This window comes from Zophobas morio, unplaced genomic scaffold (genome assembly GCF_036711695.1).
Source record: "Zophobas morio isolate AGI-343-1 ecotype UQ-CSIRO unplaced genomic scaffold, CSIRO_AGI_Zmor_V1 ptg000007l, whole genome shotgun sequence".
In the NCBI taxonomy this organism is placed as follows: domain Eukaryota; kingdom Metazoa; phylum Arthropoda; class Insecta; order Coleoptera; family Tenebrionidae; genus Zophobas; species Zophobas morio.
In genome coordinates, this window is record NW_026972112.1 from 9,290,217 (window position 1) to 9,302,897 (window position 12,681).

The 12,681-nt window shown below is 37.9% G+C and overlaps 1 protein-coding gene across 1 annotated transcript; it reads left to right on the plus strand.

Moving 5' to 3' along the window:
- Window positions 1-554: 554 nt before the first annotated feature.
- On the plus strand, window positions 555-1,635 carry LOC135124446 (golgin subfamily A member 6-like protein 2). Its single transcript, XM_064049505.1, has 2 exons — window positions 555-1,264; window positions 1,302-1,635. The coding sequence occupies exons 1-2, from the start codon at window positions 555-557 to the stop codon at window positions 1,321-1,323; spliced, it is 732 nt and encodes a 243-aa protein (XP_063905575.1). The 3' UTR covers window positions 1,324-1,635.
- Window positions 1,636-12,681: the final 11,046 nt, after the last annotated feature.

The window sequence follows — 12,681 nt, forward strand, 5'->3', positions numbered from 1 at the left end:
GTGAAACGATAACAGCGAAGCGATAGGGGAGAAAAAATCGAGGAATCAGCATAGATATCGGATAAACGTAAACACGGATAGGAGAATAACCTCCGAAGAGACGATCTGGGTTATATCCTTCCGCCGTGAAGGAAGTCAAAGACAAAGAGGTAATGAGTAGTAAAGGGACAGAAAGAAAGATAAGGGATAGAGAAGTAGAATCGCCGAAAGAGAACGAGCAGGTCTTCCAAAGAAGCAAAATAACAGTAAGATAACCTCTGCAATCGAGAGAGAAGGAAAATCAAAGAGATATAGAGATGGAGGAGGTCAAGAAGATGATCAGCGAACTTGCGACACAAATCAGAGATGATATGAGAGAAAGTAATAAACAATTATTGAATGAATGGAATACACAGCTTTAAGAAGAGCTTAAAACAATAAGAGAAGAATTAAAATAAGCAAGAGATCAAGTACAGGAGCAAAATCAAGAAATTAGAGATAAGTATGAAGAATGGAAGAGAGCTAAGGAAGAAATAGGAAAGAGAGTGGGTGGAGTAGAAAGTCAACTAGATCGAATGGAGAGAAAAAAGAGAAGAAATAAAGTAGTAATGATGGGATTGGAAATAGAAACAGGAGAGCAGAAGCAGATAATTGGAAAGGTGACAAAATTTTTAGAAGAGAAAGTCAAAGTAGAGAGTAAAGTTAAAAGCGCGTACAAAATTGCAGAGAAAGTTTATGTAGTGGAATTAGAAAACAGAGAAGAAAAAATAAATGTAATGAAAAGCAAGAAGAACTTAAAAGGGTCGTCAACTTACATAAATGATGATCTGACGAAAACGGAAAGAATAATTCAAAACAAGATAAAAGAGGAGGCAACAAAAAAGAGAAATAAAGGAAAAATGGTTAGAATGGGATATAAAAAGTTAACTGTAGACGGCAGAAATTTTAAATGGAATGAAGAAGAGGGCAGACTTAAGAAGGCAGAAAATTTTTTAGTAAAGAGCCAAAAGAGAAAGAAGAAAACGAAGAAAAAGGAAAGCAAACAAGGCAAAGGAAAAGAAAAAGGAATAAAGGATGTAGATAGGGAAATCGGAAAAAGGGAAGCTGGTACAAAATTAGGAGAAAAAGGGGTGAAGGTACTGTTTTGGAATGTCCAACGGTTGCGAAAAAAGGAAGAGGAGTTCTGGGACTACGTGGGAAAATTTGATGTTGTGGGGTTAGTAGAGACTTGGGTACAAAGAGAAAACTGGGAGAAATTGGAAGAGACACTACCACAAGAATATGTGTGGGAGTGTCAAGGGGCGACAAAGGAAAAGAAAAAGGGGAGAGCAAGCGGGGGAATAGTAATGGGAATTCGAAAAGAAATGCAAGAATTGGAAAAGGGAAGTAATAATAAAAACGGACTAATGAAGAAAGTAATACAGCTGGATAACGATGGGAAATAATAACCGTTATAGCAAGAAAATGGAGGAAACCAAGATAAACATAGAAACGGAAACAAAAGAAAAAGGATATGGAAAAATACTTATAGGAGGGGATTTTAACGCAAAATTGGGCGATAAGGGGACAAGAATAATAGATAAAGAAAAGGGAGAGAAAAGAGGATCAAAAGATAAAGCAAATAACAAAGAAGGGAAAATATTGTGGCAGATAATAGAAGAAATAGGATGGGAAATTTTGAATGGAAACAAGGAATGAGATGAAGAAGGAGAATGGACGTACGTAGGGGCGAGGGGAGAATCAATTATAGACTATGGAATTGTCAACGAAGAGGCGTGCTAAGAAATAGAGAGTTTCAAAGTGGGGGAAAGGGTAGAATCAGACCACATGCCTCTAGAAATAAAAATCAAAGGAAAAGAGCAAGAGTACGAAAAACAAGAGAGAAGAAACGAAAGAAAAGAATTAGAAAAAAGAATATGGGATGAAGAGGGAATTCAAAGATACAGAAGTAGACTAGAAAAAAAGAAATTTGAAGTAAAAGAAGATATAGAAGCTATGATGGTGGAACTGAGCAACCTAATTGTAGAAGCTACGGAAAAAAGAAAGATATACATATGGCAAGGGAGGAATAATGGATGGAACGGAGAATGTAGTCAGTTGAAGAGAAAAGCAAGGGAAAAATTAAGAAAATGGAAGAATAACAAGGGAAGGAAAGAAGAGTACCTAAAAGCAAGAGAGAATTATAGGAGAAAATGGGAAGAAAGAAAAAGAGAAAAACGGGAAGAAGAAGAGAAGACAATAAAGTCCCTGAAAACAAAAGAGCAAGTATGGAGATATATAAACAAGTAACGGAGAAGAAGACTGAAATCAGCGGGAAAATCAAAATACATGAATGGAAAACACACTTTATGGAATTATTGGGAGGTTGTGAGGAAAAATGCTGCAAAATAAATAAAGGAATCACGACGGAAGAAATGTGGAGAGGTTCGGAAATAACAAAAGATGAAATAGGAAGACAGATTGAAAGACTGAAAAGAGCGGGGATGGAATCCAGAACGAAGCGTGGATGTCCGGGACAGAAGGAGTGAAAGAAAAGATATGGGAAGTGGTAAATCGAGTTTAGAAGGGAGAAGGGTTTCCTCGGCAGTGGAGAGAAGGTATAATAATCCCATTATTTAAAAAGGAGCAAAAAAGTGATGTGAAGAACTACCGAGGGATTACCTTGCTCAATACGGCGTACAAGATATATGCAATGATACTCGATGAGAGGTTACGAAAGGAGATAGAAGCAAGGGGTATGTTACCAGACGGTCAGGCAGGGTTTAGGAAAGGGAGAGGTACTGTGGACAACGTGTACATCCTGCCGCATTTAGTAGGAAGAGAAATAAGGAAAGAGGGTGAACAAATATTATACGCATTGTTCATAGATTTCAAAGCAGCGTTTGATAGCGTAAATAGAGAGAAAATGCGGGAGTATTTGAGGAAAAGGGAGTAGATGCATACTTGGGGTAACGAAAATGGAAGAAATATATGAAGAAACAGAAAATACGGTGAGAGTGAATGGAATAGAGAGTGAGAGTTTTTATACAATTAGAGGAGTGAGACAAGGATGCCCACTCAGCCCCGCATTGTTTGCAGCTTATCTAGGAGATATAGATGAAATGTTCAGAAAAGCACAGACAGGAGGGGTGGTAGTCGGCAAAGCAAAAGTGTGGTCGTTGGCGTACGCAGATGAGTTGGTGATTGTGGGCAAAGAAAAGAGAAGAAATGAAAGCAATGATTAAAAGTTTGGAGAAGTATGTAAAGAAAAGGAATTTGAAGTGAATGTGGAAAAAACAAAAATGGTGGTGTTTGGGAAGAAAGTAAGAAAGGAGAAGGAAGAGTGGGCATAGAGAAGGAAGAACATTGAACAGGTGAAAGAATTCCAGTACTTAGGGTATACATTAAAGAGCAATAACTCAGATAGAGCGCATATTCAAGAATTGGTCCAAAAAGCGAACAAAGTGATAGGGATAGTTTGGGGAATAGAAAAGAGAAAATTTGGACATGATTATAAGAGAAGAATGATGATGTTTGATAGTTTGATCAAAAGTGTATTCATGTACGGAGCTGAGATTTGGGGAGGGAGGGAATATGAAGAAATAGAGAGAGTGCAAGAAAAATACTTGAAATGGACACTGGGATTGGAAAAGTATACGCCGGGGTATATAGTGAGAGAAGAAACAAAAAGGGAGAAAATGAGAGTGGAAGCGGGTAAAAGGACGGTTGGATTTGAAGAGAAGTTCAGTGAGAGAGGTGATTGCAAGATATTGCAAGAATGTTGGAAAGAAATAAGAAAGGAAGGGGGAAAACATGCTTGGAACGAAAGGGACAAGTATTATGAAGGAAAGGGATATGCATGTGAAGAAATAGGGAGAATGAGAGAAATGGGAAGGAGTATGAAAGAAGAACTGAGTGTAAGAGATAAGGATATAGATGAGCAAGAACGTAGAAGAAAATATCGGAGTCTGGATATAATGCAGACCATAGAAAAATAGTAAAGGATGAAGTACCAAAGTACACAGAGAGAGAGTGTGTAAAGGAGAAAAAAATGATGGCGAGATTTAGTTGTGGAAATGAAGAGAAAGAGAATAATTTTTGGATGGATGAAACTGACAGAAGGTGTAGGATATGTTGGAGAGAGGGAGAAACAATAGAGCATATGCTGGAAGGATGTGAAGGATTGAGAGAGTCGGAGGAAAGTAGGGATGAAGTACTAAACGAGGATGGAAGAGGACTGGACTGGATGAAAGAAGTATGGAAGATAAGGGAACTATGGCAGAGGGTGGGCAAGCAGAAAGAATAGAATATTTATTATATAACACTCGAATTTTTATTTTATTTTATTTTATTTATTTTTATTGTTATTGATTTATCTGAGCTAGATTAAGTTCATTTGTACCCCTACTGGGAATATTATTAAGCCTGTAAGGCAAATAATAAGTTAATACTACTACTAGTACCGAGTTTCGTTCAAAATTGTTTCTTCGACCTACTTGTGTCCACGCATATAGTGCAAATCGCCAATCCTGTCCATACACAATTGTACATTTCCGTGGGAGTCGCCAACCACGACGCCGTCACACCAAAAATTTACTTCGAACTCACGATCCGTTTTTTTTTTCTCACGCCTATTAAATTGGTTCACAAATTGAGAACCTGGAGGGTGTTACGCACTGCAACACTTGCTGTAGTAGTGGACGTAATTTAACGTACGTTCTTCAAGAGGTTGAGCCTATAAACTGGCCAACTCGTTGCATAAATGTATCGATACAGCGCTATCCAGGCTTGGTTTAATCACCTCACACTTCGTTACCTTCAAGCACACGTTTCTTGCATGTTTCTCGGGCTCACTCCTTGTTTACTGCGGCATTCAAGTGCCCTGTGCGCTGGCCGTCCCCTCTTGAAGCAGCGAAGTTTTGAGTCCACCTTGTTCCGTATTCCGGTGTGCCTATCACTTCCTTCCGCTCGCAGATAGCCAGAAAATCGGGATTTACTTCCGTATCCCTCTCGCCGCCGTCGCCGTTTTTCACACAGGTGTGCCCACTCCGATTCCCATAACTTGGGCCCATAACCTGTTAATGCAATCAAGGGAAACACCAACGGAATCAAAGCGCATATTAACAAAATAAGGTATACGTCACAAAAGATTAGTAAACCAACGACCGAGCAATATGGCACCACGATACAGACAAATATGGCGTCTCTAGAGTGCGCAGTGGTTCTACGCGCAATGTGGTACACTTCGATTACAGTTCTGCCGATCAACACTTGCACTCTCAAATGTAGATAGCGTTTCAAATGTTTTAGGGTTCCCGTAAACATGGTAAGTCACTTGATGATGCCAATCTTATCTAAAATCTACAAAATACTATGAGTCTATATTTGTGGTGTCAGCGCATTTATATTTCTTCGAATCAACTTTGTCTCGATCGAAAATATTAGGTCTAGTACGGCAAAAAATCACTTTTCCTTATCTTATTGCGCAACTAAATCTCATAATTTCTGTGAGGGTTGCCCTTTATCTCCTTGCTCCCCATTTTCGTTTTGTTGGTTGTGTTGTGTGAATTGTTTGACAACAATAGCAACCTCATAAATAACCTGAGCAGTAAACATCTCTTTCTGAATATTTGTTCAGAAAACAAATCGCAAAAATAAATAAACTCAACAGGTGTCTTCTTGTAGTTCTCCATTTCGCCGAAACCATCCCGCATTAGACGACATTCTTCCTTCGTTGCGATCTTGACGTCTCCGTTATAGGTATATTCTCTCACCCATAAATATTTTATAAGCCCCTGTTTGTTAGATACTATTTATCTTTCTTGTGTTTCACGGTTGCTCGGAACACATCTCGAACCGATCAAGCCGGTGATATTTTACGAACGCTTAAAATAACCCGGAACACGATGTGGGCGACCAACCCATCAATAATACTGCAATAAAATTTGGGAACGAAATTAATATGTGAATGGAGGTGTCTAAATAAATGAATAAAACATGAAGATTTCCTTTATGAGTTTGCGACAGCCGAAACATTAATTAATGTTTGGAAATTACTTTCAAACTTTTATTATTTCGAACTCCGGGAGTGTCCATGGTTACCTATGGTATTTTTACCAGAAGCTGGGCTGCGTATAAATAACGCTTTTATTTCGGACACTGAAAGGAAAATTCCTGATTGATATTCCCCTCGAGAAACATTCTTGATGAAAGTGAACAAATATAGACTGTACTTACATATTACATACCTAGTTTTAGCTACAAAACCAATAAATGTGGATTTATTTGAAAATGGAATTGCATTAATTTAAAATCCCAAACAAATTAAACACCGCCTATAACTTTCAACACTTATAACGCTGTGAAATAAAACTGCGAAATGTGTTCGCAGATGCCTGCAATCAAACCAGAACGTGAATATTTCCACTAGTGCCATATAAAATCACTTCACTCCACCAAACACACATAATTGAAATCAGTTCATTTCTTCAACCACAGAAGCACTTCCTTTCGCATTTCCAGCGGCGTGTGCCGTAAATTACCAAAATGAATGGGAATTTGTTGAAGAGAACTAATAGGGATCCAAAGGAGCAGGATTACTTGAACCTCGCAGAATATTGGAAAAGTTATATTATTGTTTGTAGTTTCCAGCTACTCTATTTCGTGTACGTCCGTTATAATAGCCTCGTATAAGCAAGGAGTTTTCATTCAGCTTATAACTAATTGATCTGTAGGTTTGTGAATTTTTGAGCCCGATATTAGAGCGAAAATTGAACTGGTTTAGTATGCACAGCGTCGTAATTGGAGATTACTTTAAATTTTTAGCGCTACGGGAGTTGTTGCGCAACGGTTACGCTTACTGAACGGTGAAACCGTGTTCTTTGGTGCAACTGTTGCGTATTGTGAGTTTGTATATATGTGTGGGTATGTTATTTGCGATTTGTTTGGGCTTTTGACGGAAACGTTAACATTGCGGTGAATGCATTTCCGTCATGTCTTTACGACTGGATTGCAACTGTGTGTGTTATTTCTGTGATAAATTTATTCGTTTTATTTTTCAAGTTATGCATGAGGGATTACGTCTGCTTGACAGTTAGCTTCTCTTTTCATAAAATTGGATGCTTGACCTAGACCTAGAACGTGGCATGTGGATAAAGTTCTAGTTAGTGTTTCTTGTGTTGGATATGTTGTATCAGATAACAAAATAAAGGACACTAAACTAGAAGTTAGACCCAGCATTCATGTTCCGTTAGTCCATATCTCTACAACATAAACAGTCATCAAAATGTATCTAAAATATCGTTCTGTGCGACGATTCTCAATTATAATGATGAATTCATTGCCTATAAAGTGTCAGTACACGATCATATTTGTAAAAAAATGATGAAAATCGAAAACAACACCTGTTGAATTGTTTGATCTACGAAATTATATTATGTACTTTGTTTTTCAAACACATATTCAACATGTGATATGAGATATTGTGATAACCCAAACATCCCGCCTTAAATTGACATGTAAAAAAAAAATTAAAGCCCGCGAAAAATTCAAAAATTCAAAATTTGGCCTTGCCTGTGATCGTCTAACAAAATGGAACCCTACGTTGTGTTTTTGAAAAATGAATGCGTTCTGATGTAAATAGTAGAACTCAAGTACCGCTAAATAAAACACAAAATTTATGGAGGACACAAAATTATTTATTCCTCCAGTGACAAAAAAAAAAAAAAAAAGCTGCGACAAAGTTGTGCCTGGTGAGGACAACCCTTAATATCCATAGGGGGCGTTGTAGCACGAGCGGAGTTTGGGGTTCCTGGTCGTGGCTGTTCTCCCCCCACGACGGTGATTCCATCTATCGCAAGCGTTGTCGCAAATCATTTCTCTATTACTGACATCCCGTACGAGGAGGCCGTTACGGTCGCAAACTCGCAGTTGGATCCCGGCTATGGAAGCCGACAGCGTTACGTCATCTCGACCGCCCCTGAGTTCTATGCTAGCCTGCATCCTTTGTGCAGATGGCGTGATCAATCCCGCCACCGCGACTAGGAACCGCGCACTCCGCTCCCGCTACGTGTTATGGCGTTATTTAACCTCAATTCCATTTATACGTTCAATTCTTATTACTATGGTATTAAACTGAACTGAACGAGTGTCAAAGTTTCAAAAAGAGCAATAAACAACATTTATATTCGCTATACAATCTTGTACAAATTTTAAACAACAAATTATTCTTATTTGAGATTAAGATTGGACATCAGATAATTTATATGATGGAAGCATGCAGCAACAAAATATTTACATAAAAAAAACTAACAAAGATTTATAAAAACAAAAGATCTGGTGTGAAATAAACTTGCGAAGATAAAATATTACGTGAGGTTGGAAACTGCAGAGCATGAAAGTTTACGTTCAATTTAAATTATACAACAAAGAAAATTGCTGAAGTTAAAATTGTGAGATAGAGACATATTGTATGAGGTGAAAATTGCAAAACTAACAAATTTACATGAGATTAATATAAACAAAGAATGTATATGATGTTACATTATGCCATGATCCAAGTGATTGGTTACTTAAATTTGTTTTGAGTGTCTATATCGTGGACTGTTTATCCCAAACAAAACATATGATAAATAAACACAAAATGCGTCCTGCGTTGCGAGGAAAAATGCGTCTCGATGATGTAATTATCCAACGTTGCCAGAAATAAAATGTCTCAGTGATGTGATGATGATAACGATGATAATAATGATGATAACTGTTTAAAGAGAGAAATCTTTAACCGCCCCCGTCAGTCCACGATATTATGACGGTATTTCTACGGTCTTTTTCCACAGTGGACCAACGTTAGGTCAATTTAACTGCCGTAAATGAACTATTAGCAATCTTGTGTGAGGGATTAAGAAGTGTTATAATGTAACACATAAGTATAAGCATCTAGAAACCTCATTCGTAATTAGACAAACAAAATCAAACGAGTCCTGACTAAGTGAATTTCATGAAAACGCCAGTTAACGATTAAAATCCTAACATGAACTGTGAATTTACAAACACTAAAACAAATTTACACAACGTGTTAGCGTCGATCGAAAATTCGCATTTTTCCGATTAGAAAGCCGCAAGAATTAGGTCCGCGCGTGGAGAAACTGTGGCGTCGTCGTCGTTACGATTAATTGTCGTTAAACAAAGGCTTTTTCCGTTTTATTAACTACCAAATCAACTAAACGTAACCTCGCTAACTCTAACTCACCACGTGATTTTCACTCACACCACACAACACACAGTGCCGTGCCGCGTCCCAGCACACTTCGCTACCATGGCGCCATCTTCTACCAAAACGCCCTCTTCTAACAACCCTCTAACTAGCCACTATCAAGCAGAACTATCAACTATCCAAAAAGCGCTAACGTGCACCTGGTTACCTATGTTTAACGATTTTTTTAATTGAATTTTTTTTGCAAATTCAAATTATTCAAATGTGTTAAAAAACGAAACACAAAGAACCGCCTCACGATCTTTTTAAATTCTTTTAAAAGCGAAACACAAGCAGCCCCAAGATATTTTCAAATTCTGCATATTACAAAACACAAGAAACCCCTAAGCTTCTTTTAGGGTCTTGAAAAAAGGCACTAAAAATCTTCAATATAAAACTCCAGGGATTATTGCCATATTTTTCCAAATTCTGTCAAAAAACGAAACATAAGGAGCCCCAAGACATTTTTAAATTCTACCAAGAACAAAACACAAGAAACCCCTGAGATTCTTTCATGTTCTTGAAAAAATACACCAAGGACCTCCAAAATTATGTCAACCGAAAACTCCAGGGATATTGCGACTTCTTTGCAAATTCCTTCAAAAGCGAAACACAAAGATTGGCAAGATTGGCGGGCATTCTTTTTCTAGATTCGGGATTCTATTGAAGAGCGACGATTCAAGAGGTGAGTTTTTTGCCCCTGTGCTGTCGGAGAGGTTTCGCAAATTTTTGGAAGTGTCATAGATTGTCCAGTCCGATCTTCCGACCTCCGTAAGGACCGTCGAGCACGTACCGTCCTCGCACGATTTCCCGTTGCCGGGTCGCCGCCTCCAGGACCATGAGGAGCCGCCACCCAGGAGCCCGAAACGACCGTGCCGAATATCTTGTTATTTTTGTTCGTTTGAATTGTAAAAAATTATTAATTTAGCCGTAAGATTATTTTAACCGTGTAGCTGGAGGTAGGGATGAAAACCTGACTATTGTTAAAATTCTGGAGGTTATTGCTTGTTTCCGCGGGCGTTCGTGCACTAGATCACCTACCGATCCGTGTGTCCGGCTTTAGAGCCACTCCGGTGCTCCCCCTCCGGAGAAGGAGATGGCGCCCGAGCGCCGTCGCTCCCGATCAAAGGCGCCACCTCTTAAGGTGACCTCATAGCCTAGGTAAACCAATCGTGTTTGTTTTCTGCGGCACTAGTCGGCCCAGGGCTTGGCACTGAATTACGCCACTCCCACGCGAGGCAAAACTCCGGACCGTCACGTCACCAATGCCGGCCATTCACCGGCATTTCGTCGCAATTTTGAAACTCTTTCGAAAACAAAACACAAAGAACTCCTAAGATTCTTTCATGTTCTTAAAAAACACGCTAAGAACCATCAAGTTAATTTGAACAAAAAACTCCAGGATTTTCGACATTATTTCAAACACAAGAAATCTCGAGATATTTGCAAGTTCTTTCTAAACCAAATCACATTGGAACCCTAAGAATCATATGTTAAAGAAAATATACTATTGGCTTTAAAATGGATGAATCTCCAATGTAGGAAAAATCTTTTCATGGATTTCTTTCTCATTTTTTCCTTCCAAAAAGGAGAATTGAATCACCATACGAATTGCAATTTTATCCACTTTTAAAAATTACTCCACACACTAGTATTCACAATATTCCTAAACAAAGAATTACAACAGAATGGCCTGACATTATAGAAACATCATGTACGGGAAGCATACTTAAGGCTTACAGATACAGTTATTGTTTTTCTCGTAGGAACCTTCTCGATTAAACCAGCTTTCAACAAAAAAGAACCGCCTTGAAATCGGTTCATCCGCTGAAAGTTACGGTCCCACGATATGCACAGAGAGACAAATGGGTTATAACATCCGTCTTTTTCAGTCAGGGTTTAAAAAAGACATGGATAAGTCCAGGGCAACAACACTAACAACAACAGCATTGTATTTCTACAATTATAGGACACTGAACTGACCCCTTTTTATATGATCAATAAAATAAATTGCCTCATTCATTATCATTAGTTCTTTTAAGACACCCTTAATAAGCCGTAAATATGAGTACACTGACAAATCACCAAAGTATAATATTTTATATACGATTTGTCCAGCAAAATGTGGAGATGACGTTATTAGATTTTTGGAGGTGATACAATATTGATTATCAATTTATAACGTTTACAATAATCTTAAAATACTTGCAAGATTTCAGGATAATCAGTTTTAAACTTTTTAAGTTAAACTGTAAAATATGGTTTGAGTATTTTAGAAATTTTCCCAAACAACTTGAAATAAGAGCAGATAAAAAAAAATTAAGTAGGATTTACTTTGCAAAATATGTATCATTACTTGTGTTTTACTAATCTCAATTAACTTTGGGCTATCGAAAAAGCTAGTGTGACATTAAATTACGTGTTGATCATTTGGAGTGACGCCAAGCGTTTCCTTTAAAGTGTTGTTGATGCGACCCTTTTCGATGTGATAGCCCTTCGGAAACATGTAATGAGTGATGTTGCTCTACAGGATGGTGTACATCATAGGGCGAAATCCCCTAGGGATGCTTTAGGTGCCCCCTAAATTTAAACTCGTCGTTCTGTCCCTAGTGTGGGCGCAAATGCGAATTAAATTACACTGGAAAAGGCTTAAACAATATTTGTTAGGCCAGGTTAAGCTTCACGGCTAGTCTTTACAATAAAGAATAAGGGCACGCAGGAAACTGGATAAACTTTTAACAACCTTCCTTTGTAACGACAGTTTTTTATTAAATGAGAATGTGTGCTCGCACGAGTTTTGTAAACGACCCAATTTTTTATTGTTTTTTTTATTAACGAAACAGGTGCACTTGAAAGGAAATTTCTTTAGAAAATATTAAAATATGACCAGCTTATAACACTGGAAAGAATGCAATTATTAAAAACTAGCTCTGTTCAATCTTACTTTTAAAGGAAGTATCATAATAAGGTAATAAATACTAATTCAATGTTTTGTAAACTTCAAATTAATGTCAATATTTCAAACCAAATGATTAATCTAAAGTTGTGTTGAATCTCTCTGGTCAGCGTGCCGATGCCTACGTTGACACTTTTTGGAAAAAAATTAACTCACCTGTTTTAGGTAATCAAAACCAAAATCCCGCATGTAATCCCTAAATCAGACTTAATTACATTCGCCAAGTACAAAAAAACACACCTAAGTATCTGCGAATTACACTCAATTAGAATACAACCCCCACAAGCTTAAAATAGGCTTCTATTACACATTCGCGCAATGCCTTCCCCATTGTTCTCACGAGGCAACTTAGAAAGTTGAAAAGTGACTTCGCAAACTTAATGAAGTCTCCTTATGAAACATTCCCATAGTCTGCTTGCCGAACAATCGGTTTTTCTCTCCGAACCTGCAAGAAATTCACTCAGCTTTCTTGCTGCAAAAACTGCTTCGGTGTCTTTATTGAGAAACTAGTGAAGTA

Bases quoted from the DNA above. Each gene is read 5' to 3' on its own strand.
- LOC135124446 (XM_064049505.1), top strand. From the start codon at position 555: ATGGAGAGAAAAAAGAGAAGAAATAAAGTAGTAATGATGGGATTGGAA. The intron at 1,265-1,301 runs GTGGGAGTGTCA...GAAAAGAAAAAG, and splicing joins ACACTACCACAAGAATATGT to GGGAGAGCAAGCGGGGGAAT.